The sequence below is a fragment of the Antechinus flavipes genome, chromosome 1 (genome assembly GCF_016432865.1).
Source record: "Antechinus flavipes isolate AdamAnt ecotype Samford, QLD, Australia chromosome 1, AdamAnt_v2, whole genome shotgun sequence".
Classification (NCBI taxonomy): domain Eukaryota; kingdom Metazoa; phylum Chordata; class Mammalia; order Dasyuromorphia; family Dasyuridae; genus Antechinus; species Antechinus flavipes.
The window spans coordinates 527,980,326-528,003,923 of record NC_067398.1 but is presented as its reverse complement, the minus strand read 5'-3'; the positions used below and the strand labels follow the sequence as shown (position 1 = coordinate 528,003,923).

General features: G+C 31.2%; 1 protein-coding gene across 3 annotated transcripts in view; it reads left to right on the top strand.

The window, feature by feature from the left end:
* NETO1 (neuropilin and tolloid like 1) overlaps positions 1 to 23,598 on the top strand; it is a 323,874-nt gene that overhangs the window by 136,560 nt on the left and 163,716 nt on the right. For all 3 annotated transcript variants that reach the window (XM_051970541.1, XM_051970540.1, XM_051970538.1), the window contains exon 7: positions 10,163 to 10,391. In XM_051970541.1, coding sequence (XP_051826501.1) covers positions 10,163 to 10,391 — 229 coding nt within the window. The remainder of the gene's footprint in view (positions 1 to 10,162; positions 10,392 to 23,598) is intronic.

The following is a 23,598-nucleotide window of genomic DNA, read 5'->3' as shown; positions in this document are numbered from 1 at the left end:
CTTCCTTAACTTTGCTCATTTCACATTTCTTCTAAGCTAATTCTTTGTTCATAAAGCGCAGCATCTTCTCTGCTGAGGGCTCACCATGCTATCCATCCCCAAATGGGCAGTCTGTGCCAGTGTATCCCATGTCATACAATCTAAAAATTCTTAAGGAGACCTTGAGAGAACATATTACAACTCTACTGCAGAGAGCACAACTCTGTTGGGCTGCCACATTATTTGAATGCTTCCCAAAAAGATTATTTTATGAAGAACCCACATAGGGCAAGCACTCACAAGATGGTTAAACCCTCCCCATACACACACAAAAAAAAAAATATAAGGATATTCTCAAGGTTTCTCTTAAGAAATTTAGAATTGATCTTAATAATATAATTCTTTACACATGCACATATACAGAATAGATTTAAGGCATTCAGAGAGAAGAAAGCATTTGTTGTTGCAGTATGTATATATATATATATATATATATATATATTCACTAAATACTATAAATATACATACAAAACATATGTTTACCTTTGATCACAACCAAAATTTACAAAGTTGTGCCCTAAGAAACCTTTTGGTGAGACTTGAAGTATAGCCATTATAAAATAGCCACACGCAAGGAAAATGTGTTATATATATATAGCTTTCCTATTTAACATTATAGCTAGCTTTTACTGTCAAAACAGCTTTCAGAAGAGTGTGCAAACACACACCCTTCCCTCAAACTAGTAAATAGAGAAACTTTTGTGTAATCCTAGGGAAGCAAAATGGAATGTACATATCTGTTATTCAACTTAATATTCCATGACCCAAAGGGAAAGTTATCTGCAAAGATGAACAAAGATGACTGTGTTGTGACACGTTTTTTTTTTTTTTTTTCTGTTAAATTAAAAGTTAGAGTATACAAAAAAGCACTGAATAACTGTGGAGCAAGAACTAGAGCTCAACAGAATGGACTTTCTATCTTTATAAGATTGCTTTCAAAAATAGAATATTGAAAGGTATAGAAATTAATGCTGAAAAGACCTTAATTTAACTTTTCTTTTAGATATAGAGTATATCACAATTACAATTGGAAAATCCAGTGGTCCTACTAGGTATATGTCTCCAAAGAGTTTTATTTTTTTTTTTTTTTTTTTTTTAGGAAAAAGACATATTTGCACAAAAACATTTTAATAGTTCTTTTCTGGGACAAAGAAATTAAGGGGTTGCCCATCAATTGGGGAATGCTGAACAAATTGTGGTATATGGTTATGATGGAATACTATTGTGTTATAAGAAATGATGAATAGAATGTTCTTACTAAAATCTGGAAAGTTGTCCATGAGTTCATGCAAAGTGAAATGCATTAAGTACAAAGTAATAGCAATATTGTTAGATGATCAACTATGAATGACATGGCTATTTCCCCAGCAGTTCAATGATCCAAGATAACTCTGAAAGTGCAATGATGAAAAATTCTATACATCCCCAAAAAAGGAATTGAATATGTTTGAGTACAGATTTTTAAACTTTGTTTTACTTGATAATTTTTTTTTCTGGGGGTTGTCTATGTTTTCTTTCCTATGACATCACATGCGCCTTTTCAATGAGCAGAAGGAGGGAGGAAAATAATTTGGAACTCAAAGTTTTAAAAACAAATATTAAAATTTTGTTTTACACGTAACTGGGGGAAAATAAAATACTAAATTAAAAATAAAAACATTAAAAAAGAAAACCAAGTGATCAGTGATCTGTGCTAAGTAGAGTAGTTCATTTTCAGTATTATTACTCAAGAGGAAATAACTCATTAAATATGACAATTTACTTATCTTGACAAACTTTTTTACATGTATATATTAATATAAACATGTTTCTACACGTGTTACATGCACATACACACAAGCAAATGATGCTCTTATAGATATTAAGGTTCTACATGGTAAATTCAGATTTCTGGGAAAGGTTCCTTCTCCTTAAAAAGAGAAAAATCAAAATTATTTCCAAGAATATGAAAATGAAATAATTGCTTACAGATAATAGATTTTAGCAGAATCAAATTTCTAAGAAGAGATTATTTCTCAAATGATAAAAATTTATCAGTATTTAGTTTCCTATGTACAAATCTTATAAAATTTGAATGAATCTGATCAAATTAATTTATCTGTTTAGCTGATCTGATGCTTTAATATTTGAATGATTTCTTAGCAATTTGTCTTGGTACTGCCTTTACCAGCACAGGTTTCAATTTCTCCCTCTTAGTAGATTATCTTCATAGATTAATTTGGATCTAAAATATTCATGATTTTTGGGTAGTTAACCTTCTAGCTATTAGTGGAATGTTCCAAAAGAGATGCCTGAACTAGATCTTTAGGAGTCCTAAAATTCTATGAGAATTTGTAGAAGGGAATACTTAATGATAGACACTCGTCACTAACAGATGCTTGTGGTCTTCCAGCTTGTTAGAATCGGCAGACTCTATACTCTGGTGGTATGATTTTCATGAAGACACAAGGTTGCTTTCAAGCCATGATAATATATCTTAAAGAGGATTTTAGTGGTGGTAAATCAGGATTTTTTTCCCCTAACTATTGCACTTCCATTTTATCATGAATGAGATTTTCCCCCTTCCTATAATTCTGCAGTCTTGTGATTCTGCTGCAAATTTTATGTAAATTTGAATCTCTCTATATGTCAAATTTTCATTTTAAAGCTCTCAGCCATTATGATAACCTTGACATAGTACAAGTCCTTATTGCTTCCTAACTTTCTATGCCTTTTCAACATTTATGTGATCATTCTGAATTCTTCATTTGACAGGATGATAGTTTTAAAATTTTCCAAAAAATATAAAAATATCCCTGCTACTGGTCCCTGTTGTAGAAAAATGCTAGGAGATGGTATGTGATGGCCCGATTCAATAAATCAAAACAGGGATCTTCTTTTTATCAAGTCTTCAATACTGGTGTTTTATTTCCGATATAGTCTATAAACACAGACTCAAAGAAAATAGACGGAATAATTATGTAAATGTTAGATAAATTCTGGTATATTTAATTTTGTCATTTTTGAGTCATCTATGTCATATTATTGCTTTATGGCCCCATTTGGTGTTTATTTGAAAGAATATTGGAGTAATTAGACATTTATTTCTGCAGCTCATTTTAAAGATGAAAGAATGGAGGCAAACAGGTTTAAGTGACTTGTCCATGGTCACATAGCTAGTAATTATCTGAGGCTGATTATCAACTCAGGAAGAGGAATCTACTTGATGCCAAGATCAGTGTTCTATTCATTGTGTCACCTAGCTGTCTCTATATTTAATTTTAATTTACATTAAATTGGCTGCGAAAATTCTTGGATAACTTTTCAATAATAACTCATCTATAAATCATACAGGGAGGGAAAAAAAAACAAGAGAAACTTGAAATATGCTCCTATTTGTGAATATATTACTTGGTAAATGAATGTCTAGTTTTATTTGCTTTGTACATTTGAAAAAAAGTAATTCTCTGCTCTCCACACTATAGTTTGATTATTAAGTCAGATATTGCTGGATATCATTTAAATGTTTTGGAGCTATTCATGATCTGCTTAATCAATCATATTGTCAGTGCAAATGTTAGGTGATTGATTAAAAAGAAGAATTCATCAAAAGTGATTCACTGTGCAGAGATTATAATCTGACTGTTTTACTGAAGCTAAATATTATTCACAGTTTATCATCAATCCTTTTCTTCAACATGGATGCAGAAAAGATTTCTGTTATTTTCTAATTTAAGTCAAGAAAACAAAACAACACCACATAGCAGGTATTCCTCCTTTATTGTAATGTTCCATCCTTTAAAGTGACATGACAATTATTAAAATAATAATGCAGGGATGGCCATAAATTATATATGGCACAGCTGTGTAGCAGCTTTATCATTTCTATTGCTAAAGACATTTGGCATCTGAAGGAATATAGCAGATTTCAGTAAAAACTAATACTCTCCTAGTGTGCTGCATATTTTTTTAATGGCTAAAGATCAATATTTAAAATTATTTCATTGAGCCCAACACGAACAAAACATAGAACAGAGGCAGAAACTGGCTAATTATTGCCCATCTAAAATCATGTCTTTAAAAAAATAAGATTGAAATTTAAATAAAGAATGAATTTATACATCAGTAATTAACTTTAAAAGCATATAAATAAATGAGCTAAAATAGAAAATAAGAAATTTCTATAGTAAAACTAAATAGAAACCAGAATTATATTTTACATATTCTAATTCATGTATTTTAAAAAATACACTTGTAAAGAATGATTTTAGGCTTATAGAATTTCAGGGAATTCATTTATTGCAGGGGAATATTTTTTCCTGAATTTTTTATGAATCCCTCTTTCACTGTGATATTTATTGTGCTTGAGTTCCTTTGAGAATGAAAACCATATGTTATTTTTTTTCTTAAGGTTACAATATTTCTTAGAATGTGCAAGGCAGATTTTTTTAATCAAACACTTTATTTCAATAAGAATGTATAGCAAATGTTCTATTAAGGACAATTTGGGTAAATAGAGTAATATTGGCTAGAGGAAGAGTGAAGTAGCAGAAAGAGAGGCAAATTATTGTCAGAAAGACAAGACTTTTCTCTGATATATTCTGGCTGTTTGACCCTGGACACACTACTTAAATTCTCAGTGCCCCAGGCAAATCACTAGGACTCTAAATTACAGAGCAGAATCACAGATCTATAGATTAAAATGAAGGATATCTAGTCCAATATCCTCATTTTAAAGATGAGAAAATGGAAGCCCAGAGAAGTAAAGTCACTTGCCCAAGACCATTTTCTTAATTCTTCATTTAATCTTCTATATGTAGACCTTGCTTTTGAATTGAAAGTCTTTGAAAATCCTGAGGAAAGAAGCAGAACCAAAATGGTAAAGAGAAGTCACAAGGTTGCCTGAGCTCTCCCCAGTTTCCTTCAAAAACAGTGTTAAAATCAGCCTCTGAATGGATTCTGGAGTGATAGGAATCACAAAAAGAGAAAATGAAGTCATTTTACAATTTAAGATAATTTAGAAGGACTTCAGGGGTTTCACTTGGGCAAAAGGAGAACTCAATCTGGCAATGATGGTGCCTAGAAAAATCACTGCAAGGTTCTAGCCACACCACAGATCACTAACTGAACCCCACAGTCCTGATTTAATATTCTAGTGGTACAAAAGACCAGCTGTGAGACCCAGTGCAGGAGGCAAATAGCTAGCTCCAGAATTATGGCACAATTGGAGTGTCTCTACTGAGCCACCTCAGCATAGTGGTCAAGCCACAATATCTGAGTACTGGGCACAGAAATGCAGGGATTAGGCCCCTCATCCTCAACACAAGAAATTTAGAACAGTACCTTCTGTGTCTCAGTAGCAGAGCCCAATTTTTCATAAAAGAGAGAAAAAAAAAAAAAACAATAGGAGTCTTGCCCATAGATAGCTCCTATGGTGACAAGGAAGATCAAAACACAAATTCAAAGAGTACAATAATGTAAAAATGCTTATATGTGAAATTTCAAAGGGAAATATGAATTTGTCTGAATCCTAAAAAATCTTCTTGGAAGACTTCAGAAATGATTTTAAAAATCAAACAACAGAAGTGAAAGAAAATTTGGGGAAAAGATTGGGAATTATGTAGGAGAATTATGAAAAAAATTGTCAATAATTTGGAAAAGAAGAGACAAAAACTGATTGAAAAAAAAAAATTCCTTAAGGAACAGACTTGGACAAAGTGAAGGAGGATCATTGAAGAAAACAACTTCTTTAAAAGTATGATTAATTGAAAAGGAGGTACAAAAACTCACAAAAAACATAATTCCCTAACAATTACAATTGGACAGGTGAATGCTAATGATTCTAAGAAACGTCAGTCATTTGTCAAGCAAAATCAAAAGAATAAAACAATAGGATAAAATGTAATATATCTATTTGGAAAAAAGAACAAACTGCCTGTAAAAGGCTGAAACTCCAAAAAGGTATGCTTGAATCAGACAACAGGATAGAATAAAAACAATACTTAATGTCTACAACCCAAAGAGGCCATTCTCTAGGCAATTGAGTAGATGATAGAAGTCCAGGCTGAAGAGTTTGAAATAGTTTCCATCTGTTCGTTTACTTTTCTTAAATCAGCCAACATCCTCCATTTTCCAGATTTCTTTCTTACAACAAATACAGGGGAATTTCAAGGACTTAGAGAAGGTTGTAAGTGTCCTTGGTCAAGTTGTTCTTGTATTATATCTAATAAGGCCTGAATTTTATCTTTGGCTAAGGGCCACTGTTTTATCCACACTGGTGTATCAGTTTTCCATTGACTAGGAACAAGTGAAAGTGTAAGCAGGCCTTCAACAGCATTCCTGTCTAAAAACAAAATACTTATTTGTAATCCTAATTGTTGTAAAATGTATCTTCTGCACAGATTGGTAGGGATTTTTTCAACTATAAAAGGAGTAAAAACTCCTGTTTCATCTTCAAAAGTCCATCCCAAGGGGTAGCACTAACTTTAGCTGCTATTGATCCTCCTACACCAGACATGTAGGTGTCTACCTTAATCTTTGGCCAGTGACTGGGCCAGTTGGTACTGCTATGTAGTCCAACAAATCAAAACAACTCTGAGGTATAATTTCACACCTCTCAACTATTTAATATAATACTAAAAGAGAATGAAAAATGTTGGAGAGAATGTTAGAAAACTAGGGCACTAATACACTATTGGTAGAGTTATAGTCTAATCCAACCATTCTGAAGAACAATTTGGAAGTATATACAAAAAGCTATCAAGCTATGTAAATCCATTAATCTAGAATACCACTACTTGTATCCCAATAGTACAAATACCATTATTTATATCTCAATGAGATCATAAAAAAGAGAAAAATATACATATATTTTTTTAAAAAATTAACAACTTTTTTGTAGCTGAAAAGAAATAGAAATTGAAGGTATGCCCATTAATGCAGAACAAGTTTTGATATATGAATGTAATGTAATAGCATTATGCTATAAGAAATAATGACAAGCTGAATTACAGAAAAAATGTGCAAAGTTTTACATGAACTGATGCAGAGGGAAATAAGCAGAATCAGGAGAACATTGTATATACATGCATAATGATCAACTATGATAGTATTACCTCTTCTTAGCAATGTAATCAGCAGACAATTCCAAAAAAACTCATGACAGAATATATTATCCACATGCAGAGAAGAACTATGGAATCTGAAGGCATATTGAAGTGTACTATTTTAACTTGGTTTTTTTTTCTTTCTCATGGTTTATTTTCCCTTTTATTCTGTTTCTTCTTTCACAATATGAATAATGTGGAAATATATTTACTGTGATTGAACATGTATAATCTGTGTAAGATTTCTTGCTGTCTTGTGGAGAGAGGAGAGAAAGGAAAGATTAATAAAAAATTAGAACTCAAAATTTTACAAGAATGAATATTGAAAAATATCTTTACATGTAATTAGAAAAAATAAAATACTATTAAAATGAAGGGAAAAAAAAACAAAGAATCTTTAGGAAAAAAGTAATATGTATTTTAGCCTGGTCTCCAATTGCATTGCTTTCTCTATACAACACTATAAAAATATAGCTGATTGATTTTTTGTAGCATTATATGCATAAATTAATTATTATCAGACACAGCAGTATCATGAAAAGTTCATAAATCATGACCAATCCATATTTTTGCAGTGATTTAAAATCTAATTGTATCTTTGACCTGCTTTATATATTGTTTGGTCATTTTTCAGTCATGTCTGACTCTTTGCAACCCCTTTTCAAATTTTCTTTGCTTGTGATTTCCTTTACCAAATCATTTTACAGATGAGGAAACTGAGGCATACAGGCCTATGTCACATAGCTAATAAGTATCTGAAATTAGATTTGAACTCACATGTCATCTAGTCATTCCTGCCTTATATAAAGATTTAATAGAACTACATTAAAATTCAAAGATTTTGGATGTGGCTAAAGGAATGGAAGATTGGGTTTTTTGTTTGTTTTGTTGTTTGGCTTTTTTTTTTTTTAAAGGGGATTGTTTGTTTTTATCAACATATTCACCTGTGTTTCCTTTGTATACAGTAGAATGATGTGTAGGACATAAAACTAATAAAATTAGTGAAGAATCTATCTACATTTTAAGTTATGTAGATAGGAAATATGAACTGAACATCTTGGCAATTTTATGGATAATTTGACAGATGCTGACAGGTGATTATTTAGCCCAAGTGGATCACTAACAGATTAGGAATGAGAAATTATAAGTTACTTGATAGAATAAAATAAAGCAAATGAAATTCTACATCTTCTCAAAACGATTAAATAACGATTATCAGGGCAAATTTCAGAACTCTATATTTATGATGCTTAATTTATATTCTACTTTCAGGAATTTCACATTCTGTATACCTTCAACTTGGATTTTTTTCTATATCATTTTTCAAAAGAGTTGTAACATGGTATGGTACTATAATAAAATTCAGCTTTGAATAATGTTTCTATATCAAACCTTCTTAAACTATAAGTCACAACCCAATATGGGGTTGCATAGCTAATTTTAAGGTCACAGACTTATGCTTTATTATCAGTAATTTTGACACATATAACTATTTTATACATCCATATTCCCAAATTTGCATAAAAATTTCTTGGACAAAAAGGGATTGTGAGTGGGAAAAGTTTAAGAAACTCTCTACTATGTGGCACTTTTAATTACCTAAGGAGGGAAGATGTGTTTTTGACCAAATTGACTTTTATTTATATTCTTCCTCCCTAAAAAGAATAAAATGGTTTACTACTCATATTACCATGCTTTCTTATAAGAAACACATACCACAGAATTTCATTATACTTTCCATAAAATTTTCTCCAACATGCAGAAGTATTACATTTATTCATGGTGCATTTTTATTCTAAGTATTTGGTTTTAAGCATTATAACATATAATCTCTTATAAAGCTTAATGAAAACCTATTTCCATTTATGTAATGGCATTAAAGACTACTGAGGATGATTTGGGGATAGAGTTTACAACAAAAACCTGACCTTTAGCATTTTATTTTTCTCATATATTGAAAAAATTGACTTGCTATAAGATGGATTAGCATGGGTCTTAAGGATGGTAAAATGTTCATTGTGTCAGATTCATATATTATGAAACTAAAAAAATTAATGTAATAATATAATAGATTCTTATAGAATCTTCATAGATAAGAATCCTATCTGAATTTGGCATTTTAACATTATATTTATTTGATGATAACATCAGTCAGTATTAGACTAAGGGAAGATATTGCTTGATATGTGATAGAATGATTTCTTTAAGCTAAAAATAAAAGGACAATATCCTTATACCTTGTGGCAGAACTGTTCCAGAATCAAACTTTTACTTTTATTGTAATTAATCAATGTGATTCTGACACAGTGTCACAGGCAGAATAGCAATATTGGTAAATATCTTAATTGTAATAATATATTAGTAAATTGTGACTATAATAATCAGAAGTTACAGGATGAATATCCCTTTACATGGTCTGTTGTTGCTTATGTTTGCATATCATCTTTTTAAAAAGACTTTTTTGCTTTATTATTTAAAATATAGGATGCCAGAATTGGAATGAACCATAAAGTCATTTAGTGCAATTTAAATATTATTTAGTACAATTCTTCTAATTTTACCTTTACCCACACATGTGTGTGCATGTATATATGTGTGTGTTTTAATCTCTCTCCTAGTTTACTGTTTGACTTGTAAATCTTACAATAACTTCCATGGACCCATTTTCCTCTCCCTTTGGTATTAAATGAAAATAATGGAAATTTAACAAAGAGATACAGCAAATAAGAAAAGTATGCTTCAAAAATAAAATGGCATATATAATTACAATATTAGTAACACTATCGGGGAAAAAAACTTCAGAATAAATGACAAGCCTTAGAACATATCTGGATTTAAGGATTCTAGTCTGGGAAAAAAATGTCAGGAGGCTGTTTTGAAACAAATTTTGAATCTTGTGAATTGTTAGTTGCTCATACCATTAAAAAAAAAACCTTATTAAAATCAGCAGATTCTGTCACAAAAATAAATGGAGAAAAACATCTTTTTATTGAAATTCAATATTTTGATTTATGGGAATTATTTTACTTTTTTTTCAGATTTATTTACGATTCTTGGACTATGAGATGCAAAATTCAAATGAATGCAAAAGGAATTTTGTGGCCGTATATGATGGGAGCAGCTCGGTAGAGGATTTGAAAGCTAAATTTTGTAGTACTGTGGCTAATGATGTGATGCTGCGCACAGGTCTTGGGGTAATTCGCATGTGGGCAGATGAGGGAAGTCGAAATAGCCGATTCCAGATGCTCTTCACGTCTTTCCAAGAACGTAAGATTCTCTGAATTTGATTGTCTGTCCTTCAAATATGTCATATAATGTGAGCCTCATAAGCTGTTAAAAGGTGTTTTCTTCATGCAGTTTGAGCACAGCAGGTTATTTTGTAATACATTGTTAAAAATCACTGAGTTCTTTTACTCTTTTCATTTATGTTATTTTGGCAGATGACCATCAAAGATTTCATTTCAATTGTCTATATTATAGGGGATGCCATGTTCTTGCTTAAGATAGTTCTCATATCTTTCATTGGGAAAATGATGACTTGTTTGACTTTCCAACCAGCTCTTTTATACAAGTGATATAATGGCTTCTGATGAAGTTTACATTATTTTTAAAAACCTGGATAAAATTATTTGCACAATTGTCTTTAGTATTTAGTCATGTTCATTTAAGACTATTACTATCATATCTTAATTAGAACAAAGAGATTTCTTGGAAAGACAACAAATGAATAAAATATCAATCAACAGATTAAACTGCAAAGCCAGTGGGATTCACATTTGTCCATTGAGAGTAAATATGGAAGAAAATGATTTTGTCAAATTTTTCTCCAAAAAATGAGAATTTATTCTTAATACATTACTTTATAATTTTCTTTAGAACCACTAACCAAAGTGGTTAGATTATAGTTCTATCCAGTGATCAACTAAAGAGGGAAACTTGACAAATATAACCACAAAGTCAGACCTTGGGTGTCAAAACAAATAATCTTGAATTAAAAAAAAAAAAAAAAGCAAAAGACTAGAAGCAATAACAGCCCCCCCCAAAAAAATGCCATAAATATGTTGGCTTATCTACTAATAGAACAAATCATATTTGTTTATTTGTTTGTTTTTAATAATAATATTAAGAGACTTAATCTACTATTCTTCATCTATGAATAAATTTTATATCAAACATTTTAAGTAAACTCATGTTCCTCATGCTACCCAGATTGCTAAAATCATTTTAGTAATAATAATTATCTGCCATTTATATAATGCTATATAACTTACAAATATTATATCATGTTATTCTTACACTAACCTTGATAAATAGATATTGTTATTTTGTCTATTTTAAAATGAAGAAACTGAAGCAGGCAAGGATTAAGTGATTTTCCCAGTGTCATACAGCTAGTAAGTTATTGAGGCCACATTTGAATGTTGATTTTCTTGACTCTATGCTTAGGCCCATGTCCTTTGGGTATGTAGCAGCTTCCAGATTTGCAATATCTGAAGATCTGATATGTACCCTTATATTTCCATCTAAATCACTGACCAAAAATATTAAATATAATATATGTTGGTTTCTTTGGTCATTTAAAGAAGAGCCTCATCATTCTTCTTAACACTTCACAAGTTATTAACCATGTAGGAGTATTTATTTTTTGAAAATTGCCAAGAGAAAATATTCTGATTTTATCATATAACAAGTTAGTGATTTCTTCTTTAAAGAAATGTTTCAAAAGGCAACCAACTCTCTATGTTCATTAATGGCTGATGAACTGTCAGTCTTTTCTGAGTATTCTAACAATGAACAGTGCATCATCTCCAGGGCTTGATTATCTGTCTTCATGGCTATCTATATCCAAAATAATAAATCTTATGTATGCTCATGACAATGGATCTCTCTATACTTATCTAGACTATTTCTTTTTTTTTTAATTATACAATCTTTCATTGGTCCCATTTCTTAAAGTCTTCTAACTTAGTAGGATCTTCCACAACTTATGTCCTACTGATATAATTTTCAAAAACTCAAGATTAACATGATTATGTATCACAATAATAATTTGGCTTTACTTAAATGATTATCAATTGATACTCATTGAAATATGATTAAGAAATATTTGTGGCATGCTAAATAAGTTTTTAGCTGGCTTAATAATAGGAAGAAAGGGAGGCAGAAAAGAAAAGGAGGGAGGAAAAGAGAGAGGGAAGGAGCATTTTAAGCATTTACTTTAAGCCAAGCACTATGCAGAGTACTAGGGATACAAATAGGTACAAAAACAAGCATAGTCCATCTTCAAGAAGCTTACTTTATAATAGGTGTCTAGGTTATAGGATTTTGATTTTTAAAGTTATAGGGATAGTGAGTGGATTCATAATGGATATATCAAAACAACATTTTGCATAGCAATGGTGATATTTATTTATAGTGGCTGAAAAGGCAAGAAAATAGCAGGCCAGATAACAAAGGATAGCTGCAACCTGTTTAGATATGTAGACCATATGAGATAATCACCAATGAGAACAATAGGCTTTATGGCAAAGTTTCCAAACATGAAATAGTTGAGTCCTCCAAAGCATCATATGAAACTTATGTACCCTTTCTTGAGTACATATTTTGAAATGCATAAAGTAATATACATAGGATTCATGGGCCTCAGGTAAAGAACCCTTAGTCTACAGGTCAGTGTAGTTCAATGAATAAGATGGCAAAGGATCTCAGGATAATCTTGAACATTAATTGAAGAATATATATAAGTGTCTTCAAATATTTAAAAGATTATCTTGCAGAATAAATAGCTTTATTCTCTTTATGCCTACAAAATATGATGAGCAAAGCATAGACGTTTTAGAGAGGCATTTAGAAAGGCTCAACGTAAAGAAATATTTTCTATTTATAAAATGGAATAAATGGCCTTGAAAGGCAGTGAATTGTCTGTCACTGGAATTGTATGAGTGGCTCCTGAATTCTTCAGAGACATTAAAGATTTTGTCTCTGACTTGATCCACATGGTTTCTAATATCCCTAACCTGTGATCCTATAATTTTATGATTTGTGAGTCTTGTTAATACAAATAAAGTGGAGATTACATCAGATTGTATTACATTAGATATTTCTGTTAATCTGGGCCTCAAGGGATAAAAGGGATAAAATGCAGCGGATTAAAAACTTTCTGAACCCTAACCATGTAGGAGTATTTATTTTTTGAAAATTGCCAAGAGAAAATATTCTGATTTTATCATATAACAAGTCAGTGATTTCTTCTTTAAAGAAATGGTTCAAAAAGCAACCAACTCTCTACGTTCATGAATGGCTGATGAACTGTTACTCTTTTCTGAGTGATGAGTATCACTGGAGTGCATTCTCCAATGTATCTCAATCCATAAATTTACTTCTCAACTGTAAAGTAAAAGCCTCAACACATATTTTGTTATTTCTGTCAAAAATCTCCTCTATGTCATGTTATCTATACATTTTTACAGAGATGAATTTCTACACTCATAAGAAATGTGCTGACTACTGCTACTACATACCCAAGATCAAAGTCACTCTAAGATGAAACACTTTGGCTGTAGAGTGTTAAGTCTTTAATCAACACTTGGAAATAATCAGATCATCCAGACAGGGGATTGAATTTGCAAATCCTTCAGATATACATCATTTTGAAAGCCAGAAAAGAGAAGGAAAAATAAACAGGGGAGCATTCTGAAATGGGCAGCATGAATTCTTTATCAGAAACCCCAGATAGAGAAATTAGTCATTTTTCTTCATCAGTTGGCAGAGGTAACATTTCAGTTTTCTAGATGTGTCATATTTTCTGAACATTAGCAGTTTACTAGGTATTGTATATTACTGAGTTTCCTTTCAGACAGCCAAGTACTTAAGAATAGCCAAGTGAGCTTTTGGATAGCAAAGCAGATTACAGTATTTGAAATGAATGATCAGCTTCTGTCTGACACAAATATTAGAAAAGTATCCTTGACATTTTAATAACTCTTAAATCTTCAACAAATATTCTTCCCAGCTGAATGTCAAGTGAGGTAGGGAAGGACTTTTTTAGTAGTAGTAGAAGTAGTAGCAGTAATAGAAGTTGTAGTAATAGTTGTAGTAGTAGTAGTAGTAACAACAGCAGCACAGCAACAGCTGCCACAAAAGTAACAGTTATAATGAGATATCAATGTATTTTAAAGTTACTTTGAGCTATAGATCTTGAAATATTAATGTAAGAATGAGACTTAGAGCTAAATAATTAATAAAAATAGTCATAGACACCCTCAAGGTCTCTCTTAAAAACTTTGAATTTGATTTTATGACATAGAAGACATTGGTACTGTACTGCTCAGCATAATATGCTCTCATCAGAGAAGGTACTATGCTCTTGAGCAAAGCAGCATTGAATTAGTTCAGAAGAAATGGAAGATGTGCAAAGTTAGAAAATCTACTCCACCAATGACAGAGCATTCTGAGTTTGTAATGGTATAGTCAGCCACAGTCAGATAAACTAATTTGACTCTAACCTAGGGATCTCATTTTGGTACTCTTTCAGAATGAAAGATAGCAATGAATCAATTATTTAAATTAAATGGCAGCTACATGTCTGTCAACCTTTGAAATTCTAAGATTCTTTTTTTTTTTTTTTTTTTTTGGTTTGTTGTTGGCTTTTGGGAGGGAGAGGGAATGAGAACATTCTTTTTTTTATTTTTTGTCATAATAGCTTTTTATTCTTCAATATAAATACAAAGATAATTTTCAACATTTACCCTTGCAAAACCTTGTGTTTCAATTTTTTTCTTCCTCCCTACCCTGAAACAGCAAATAATCAATTATATGTTAGACATGTGCAATTTTTCTATATGCATTTTCATAATCATGTTACACAAGAAAAATCATGTCAAAAAGGAAAAAAAAATAGAAAGAAAAAAAGCAATAAAAAAACAACAACAAAAAAGTCAAAATGTTATGATCCACATTCAGTCCTTATAGTCCTCTCTCTCGATGGAGATGGTTCTTTCTATCACAGGTCTATTGGATATTACCTGAAAGGAATTCACTGTTGAAAAGAGCCAAGTTTATCACAATTGATATGATCCTGTTGTTGAAGAAATTTTATACCCTATTGACACTTCCAAATCACATCAACCTGTAGATCACAGCTGGGGATTGAATCCCAAATCTTCTGATTTTTTAGCAATAACTAACTCCATTAAATTGCTTCCAATCAAGCAACAAACTCTAAAATTTATGCCATATGAAGAAATATAATAAGGCCATAGAAAAAGGCAAATAGTTATTTGACCAATTAAGTTTTGAAAATTTCAGTTTCTTGATCTGTTTCCATAAATATCACAATTGCTACCATCTTGGATTTCTAACTTTCTAATACAATGAGCCCTTTTGGTCCTTGAGTCCTTCTAGTAGTGAATACCACTTAAAGAGCTATAATGATTTTTTGCATAGCTTTGCTTTATTAATGTTTAGTAATAATGTTAAACTTTCATTTGTTTGGTTCAGTTCAAATAGTCATGGTCATAGATGATTTTAAAAAGAAGAAAATTTATCTTTAATTTTGACTTATGTAGTACTATTTAAATGGGAAATTTTGTGTCATATGTCATTTTATATAAATCAACATTTAGATTTATTTTTAAATATTATGATTCACTTACATGACCTAAGCACACAAGAACTAATGACAGGGAGAGAGCATATTCTGACAACCAAGAAATATCATAATTGTACAAGGAAGGAAAATCTGTGATGGATATCACCTGACATGGATAATCCACTGAGATTTCATTTATATGAGGTAAATGGTGCTTTAGGCCTAAACAGTCAACATATTAGAGGGAAGGGTCTTAAGAGTGCTTACATGCTTTCCCTCTGTAAGAACCATCATCCTAGCCCTTTGCCTCTTGGTTCTCTGATAGTATTCTTTAGGGGGTAACCTGCTCACTTCTAGAAAGTATTACCACCATCCTGGGACTCTCCTATGTTCCAAACTACCTACTAATACTTATGATAAACTTGCTTTTTTTTTCTGTCAGTTAATTAGGAATCAATGAACTTTCACTTTTGCATATTTGATTATATAAAGAGAAGTTATTTCTTAAAGGCCTGAATGACTCTTAGAAAAGTCAAATGTGTATGCAAAAAAGTTACATTGTGCTTGATTCCTGCTTATGTTGAATGGATATTTTCTGATTTTAATATTTAAAAATCAATAATCCACATATGGAGTATATAGATATTGTTCATTATTATGTAAAGGCAGTTAAATGAGGCACTGGATAAAACTCTGGGCCTGGATCATCTGAGTTTAATTCAGTCTCAGATACTTACCATGGAGCCCTGGACAAACATGTAATATTTGTCTGTCTCATTTTTCTCAACTATAAAGTTGATATGGTATTAATACCATCTTCATCCTAAGGTTGTTGTAAAGATCAAAAGAGATATTATTTATAAGCATTTAATATAGTGCCTGGCACATGGTAGGAAGAAGATGCTTAATAAATGATATTTTCCTTCCTATTAACAAAAATAACCCTTTTCTCTACTTACAAGAGAAGAGGGTTTTTTCTTTTTTCTTTTTTAATTTTATTTTATTTAATAATAACTTTGTATTGATAGAATCCATGCCAGGGTAATTTTTTACAACATTATCCCTTGCACTCGCTTATGTTTCGTTTTTTCCCCTCCCTCCCTCCACCCCCCCCAAGATGGCAAGCAGTCCTATATATGCTAAATATGTTGCAGTATATCCTAGATATAATACATATTTGCAGAATCAAACAGTTCTCCTGTTGCACAGGGAGAAGAGGGCTTTTTCTTGACCTCTTCTGATCTGCTAAGGAAAATCTCTAATTTGGGAAAGTGAACATAAAATAAATCTATAAAATAAACAAAAATCTTTGGATCTATCTGTTCCTCCTCCTCCTTCCTCATGTGAACCATGAATAAAAGGTATTAATATATAAGGATAGTATATAAGAATAATAATATGCAAGGATATATCATGTAATGTTTTGATTATTTGAAGATTGATTATTGCCGAATTTAGGATTATCTTGGGAGCTAGCCTTCCTCATCAAAGCAATTTTATCTATTTCACCTTTATCTAAAGTTAGAAATCTAAGGAGGCCAACATCAGTCCTTCCATGCCATACCACAGCTAGGAAATAGTTTAAAATGGAAATTGATTCCTGTGGTCTGAATATTGACTTAGAAAACCACATATTAACAGTATACCTTTTGTCTTTTTATTTATTTTGTAAACATTTCCAATTCATCTTTTAGTCTGGTTCTGGCTCATTCAGGAGTTTGCTACTGGAGTTTGACACCACTGTAAAATTATTGAATAAATTTATTTATTGTCTTACTAGAATCTAGTACCCTCACCAATTAAAAACATTTTATAAAAATTAAAAATAAACTCTCATAATAAATATGCATAATGCAACAAAATCAATTTATACATTGACCATGCTCAAAAAATGTTTTATTATGCATGTACAATCTCTAACTAAAGGCTGATAGCATTAAAATATAGATTAAATTGAAAGTTTGAGATTATTAGTGAATTTCAGTTTTGATTTAATCTTTGTTATTATTCAGTTGTGTTTGACTCTTCACGAATCCATGGGATTTTCTGAGCAAAGATATTGGAGTGTTTAAAGGTTAAATGACTTGCCCAGAGTTACATGACTAGTAAGTGTCTGAGGCCAATTGATCTTAGATCTTCCTAATTTCAGGCTTAGCTGTTTATCCATTGAGTCAACTAGATGCCTCCTTTTTTTTTTTTTTTTTTTTCTGTTTGACTCCAAACAACCAATAATTTATTATGCTGATGAAAATGATGATAAAGATAGATATATATGCATATATAGCAACAACAGAGAAAAGTACAATATACAATATCAGCATTAAAGTTAAAATGACTGGCCAGGCTATATCTAAAGTTGTTATGAGATCTTTAGAACAACTAGGAAGCATGTTATTGTCCCAATAATGTTCCAAGATATCTTCAGTAATACAGTGTACCAGTATCATTCTGAACCAAAATAAATCTCATACATTGTAATGTATTGGGTGAAAATTTTCTCTTGGATACTTAATAGTTTTATTAAGTCAAATACTGCAAATTTGGTTTGGAATTTTAAATAGAACATCTATCTTTCACTTTTGATTATGTGCGCAGTTAGCCTATCACGAGCTTCAAGGGAGGTGTGAACTCATTGAACTCCAATGAGTAAAGGTGTGAACACAAGCCTTGTATTAATTAGTTCTACTTAGTACCTTGTTTCAGGTTCTGCCCAAAACATCTTCTTGTAAGATTAGATCAACTCTAATTAGTTATCAGTTAGTAAGGATTCCAACAATTATGTAAATTTATTTTTTATTCTTTAAAAATGACATTAAATGACTGAATTTGGTAGAAAATCATTCAGAGTTAATATAACCATAATTCATCTAGGGTGGTCTTCCAGCTAGGTGGTACAGTAACTTACTAGTTGAATGATGCTAGGCAAATAGTATAATCTCTATTTACTTCAGATTCCTCAATTGTAAAATAAAGATAAGGATAACACCTACCTCTCAAATCTATTATGAAGTCAAGTGGGATAAAATTTGTAAAACTCTTAGCATAGTCTAGCATTTGACAAATGCTTATTCCCTTCTCTAATGTCATGCTCCAAAGCTAAGATCATTCCTCTTGCCTCAGTCTAAAATAAAACATCCTCAGAGCTTCTGATTTTTGTTAACAAAGTTTCCCTTTACTAATTTTAAATATTAATGGATTTTGATAAACATATATTTAGAGCTAGAAGGGATAATAAATGTCAACTAGTTCAACTGCTCATTTTTAGATGAAAAAACGAAGACCAGATAGTTAAGTGTTATCATCAAGATCAAAAAAGTAGGCTGGCAGTAATGGCTAAGGTAGAATCATGGCTTCAAATACACAGTGACTCATTATGCTTGTTTCTGTTGTCAGTCCTCTGCACCACCTACCACGAAAGCCAAGGGCAAGTGAGACAAAGCAAAATGCAACCTATACCCTTATTCTCAGAGTCAAAAAGAAAAGAAAGGGAAAGGCAGCAAAGAAGCCTTTCACTCCACCCACTCAGTTCTTGGTTGTGGATCAAATGTGACTTTTACTTTCTTTAGCAACCACAAAAAAAAAAAAAAAAAAAAAAAAAAGAGAGTGGATGTCCCATTCAAATTATATGAAAACAATCTTTTCTAAATATGCATCCAATGGAAAGAACCTATTCCCACTTATGTGGTAGAGAAATATAATCTGTCTTCTCTCAGAAACAATATCATTCCATATTAAATGATATTAGGAATGCTCCAAAATTCCCCTTATATTATTCTCAGTAAACCAATAGACTTTTATTGAGTCCATTGCTTCTTTTTTTCACAGTGTGGTCTTCCTCACTGCCTAGTGACTTTTCAGACAATATGAATCCTCTACTGGAAGAAACTGATGGTTTTTGTTTATTTGTTTGTTTGTTTTTCCCTCTTTTATTTGACAATCATCACTGTTTAAGAAAAAAAAAAGTCTGTCACCTGCCTCTTATAATCACTCTCCACAACTTTTCCAGAAGGAAGTAAATTGTAGGCCGAAAATGACAAACACAACATTATTTTCCCACACATTTGGAAGAGTTGTCAGCCCTTTTTGTGGTATTTTAATATCAAATATATTTTATAAAATTAAATTCAGAGTTATCTAAGTAAAAGCTGTGCTCTTCTCCCTCTAAAAGTGTTATCCATTTGATCCTAATGATACAAGGATTTTATAGTATGTTTTTCTTTAATAGAATGAAAAGAATGATTGATTTCACATTCATTATTAATATAAAATACCATCAGCAATATCATCGGAAATTGGAAAGGATGAGAGTGATGATGAAGATAAGTAGCTGTTAGATGGTAGAAAATTCTGGTTTCTTCTGCCTTTTTTTGTAGTTTGTGAAGTAAAACCCACTTGCCAAAGAAAGAATAACAGTTTATTTAGTGGCTATATGTAGTGTTACATTTGTATAGAGCTTTAAGATTAATAAAGTACTTTGTATATATCTCATTTGATCCTCCTAGCACATTTCTGTGATAAGTATAATTAATGTTTTCATTTTACCTCTGAAGAAAATTAGTCTCAGAAAGGACAGGTGACTTGTCAAAAATCACTGAACTAATGAAAAGAGAGTTCAAGTATTACTGATTCCAGTTCTAATACTCTAGCCACTAGTACATACTTTTTTATCACACAAGAGAATTTGTATATAATCTTTGGCATAGAGCAATTAATGTTTTATTGTTAGTCAAGGAAAATTTTCAGAATAAGAAGAATTTTCTATTTCTTAAAAACAAAATAGATTGTGATCATCTAAGAAAGAAGAAAATCAGATTATTACTACCAGTTAGCAAAGATTGACTAAAACAAGTCAAATCTGATTAGTATTATTTCCTTTTTATGATAGAGTTAATTAAGACATTTGACAAAGTATTCCTCATATCAATGGCAACAAAATTCATGGTTTTAGCATTGACTGGGTATAGTTAAGTCATAATTTATGGATAAATATGAATTGTCAAGAGAGATTTATAATGGAGAAAAAATAATTCAGGCTTAGCTTCTGTTGTGTTCAACATCTTTATCAATAACTTTGATAAAAGTATAAAGAATATGTTTATTACATAGATCTGAATCATGAAGAGGTAGCTAATGCATTAGTTGATAAAACTGAATCCAAAAAAAAGTTCTCGATTAATGAATGGCAAGTTAAAAAGTGAGGAAGGTTATACATTTTTATTTTTTCCTAGTTAGATCATACCTAATTTTTGTCCAGTTATATTAGAAAGAATATTAATGATTTTGAGAAAACCCAGAAGAAAAATTCCCAAATGGTAACGAGACTAAAATAGAATTCATGGTTAACAAAAAATCATTGAGGAAAAAAAAGATTTAGTCATGAGAGAGGCTTCATGAGGGAGCATAACCATCTGTATATATTTGAAGTATCAAATGAAAGAGGCATCAGACTTGCTCTCTTTTATCTAGGAGAGACAGAACTAGAAAAAAATAGTTGAAAGTATAAAAGAAGCAGATTTCAAGTGAAAGTAGAAGGAATTAATATTATAATAAGTTGTTACCTGCTACCCTGTGGATTTTCTAAGACACCCTCCTAAATTGATAATGCTTTCTTCTTCTTGGAATTTCTTTAAAATATTTATGAATGGAGATTTGTAGCATATTTGTGTAGAACTGCCTTCAGGGCTATTTACCCATCTCCCATTGTAATTGGGAGCCAGAACTCCAGATGTGGATAACTTATACTTTCCTCAAAGTTCTTAAAAGATGGATTTCTGTAACTTTTACTTGTGAACCTCTTCCCCTGCTGTGGATTTCCAATCAATTATCAGCTAGTATCTTCAATTATCTTTTAGCACAATTTTTAATATAGCATAGTAAAAACAAAATATTCCTCCAAACTACAGGGGCTTTCTCTACTTGTATATTTAAGTTCCCTTGGGTTAGTGTATTCAATGTAAGTGCAATATAAGTGATAGTATTTTTCATCTAGAAAATAGATGAGGTCATAGGATATATGTATAACTTCATTCCTGGAACACCTTCCTTAAGTACTTAGCTAGTGGTCTCCTCTAGTACAATGTTCTCTCCTCATGTTCTTTGAAGTTGCTTCTTCTTTCAGGTATATTTATATTTATCCTCAGTGCATCTTCTGGATGCATTTTGTCCTACTGAACTCTCTTCTCTATTAACATGGTCAGTTGGAGAAAGAAAAGTATAATTTCCAATGTTTATCTACATCATCTACAAAAAAAGATACTTTTTTTAAACTAACCTTTTGCATAGACAAAAGTGCCTTTTTAAAAATCTTCCTGGCTCATTGCAGAAATCAGCTCACTATTGAACTGTCTTTTTATATATTATTATTAGACGTAGCTTGGTGGCACAGTAGACAGATTACTGAACTTGAAGTCAAAACAGATCTGATTTCAAATCAAGCTTCAGACACTTACTAGTATGACCCTGGGCAAATCATTTAACCTCTCCTTGCCTCAGTTTTCTCATCTACATAATGGGAGTGATAATAGCACCCAAGTTTGTTATGATGATTAATTAAGGTAATAATTGAAAAGCACTTAGGCACAATGCCTACCTTATAATAAGCTCTAAGTAAATGTTAGTTATTGTCATTATTACATTAAGCATTGGATGTTTATGTAGCTCAAGAGGTGTAACTTGATCTTGTCAACCAGTCACATGATGATTCCTTTTTGGTACTGTTGGTTTTTTATCTAAAAGTCAGAATTCTATGATTCTTTCAAATAAATAAAGGACTTATACAAACACTGAGTTGAAATAATAGCAAAATTCCTTAATACAGTTAGTTCAATTAATTGAGGTGAAAGAAAAATTCAATTAAGATATGATGGTAAATGTTTAATAATAGCCTCTCTGAAAAACAAATGTATGCACCACACACTTTTAAGTTTACTGTGTATTAGTAATATTTTTCTCCATTACTTTCTTAAGTCTAAGCAATTGACAGAACAATAAATCAAGCCTAGATTTGTAGCATTTTGCTAATTTCCAAAGTATAAATGCTCATACTGAAAATATAGCCTGACTCCAGTGCCAACATTGTAACTGCTTTACTATCTTGTGTTCTTATTGTAAATGAGGTTTATTTTCTTGTTTGTTTCTTAATTGAATTTAAATGAATCATTTGTCCAAAAGTAGCATAGTCTATCTTTGGAGTTCTCTGAAATTCCTCAAGCCAAACTGATAATTACCTCCACTACCATAGTTTCAAGTATCATCATTATGCAAATGACTTCCCAAATGTATATCTCTGACTAATTTTTCTCTAGAGTTTTTCAGTCTAACAATACCAACTGTCTTTTAGAAATTCCCATTGGAAGTTCTGTTGACATCTTAAATTTAGCAAAACTCATTATTACACTTGTTTATCCCTTTGCAAACTAAACCTCTTTCTTAAACCTTTGCTTTTCTTCAATAATAAAATATATCTATTAAGATTTTTAATTTCAGAATCTTTAACCTCAGTGTTATTTCATTCACTTACTATTGATGACCAAACATCAAATCCTCAATTTTTAATCCATTTTTCATGCAGATCTAAAGCAATATTTGGTAATATTCATTTTCCTATTCAAAAAAAGCACTAGTGACTCCTCTGTAAAACAAATGTATCTGAAGTTCTTCATAATCTTGATGTAGCTGTGACCTTTTTAGGGTTTTTACTTTTATTCCCCATTTTTGCAGTGTACAATTTAGCCAAACTGCTCTCTTTTTTTTTTTTTTTCATGAAAAAACTCCATCTCCAATTCCTTTATCATGGCACAAACTATGACTCATGGAGAGTTTTTCTTTTAATTTATGTGTCTTAGAAATTGTGTCTTTCTCCAAAGCTAGGTCAAGAGCCATTTC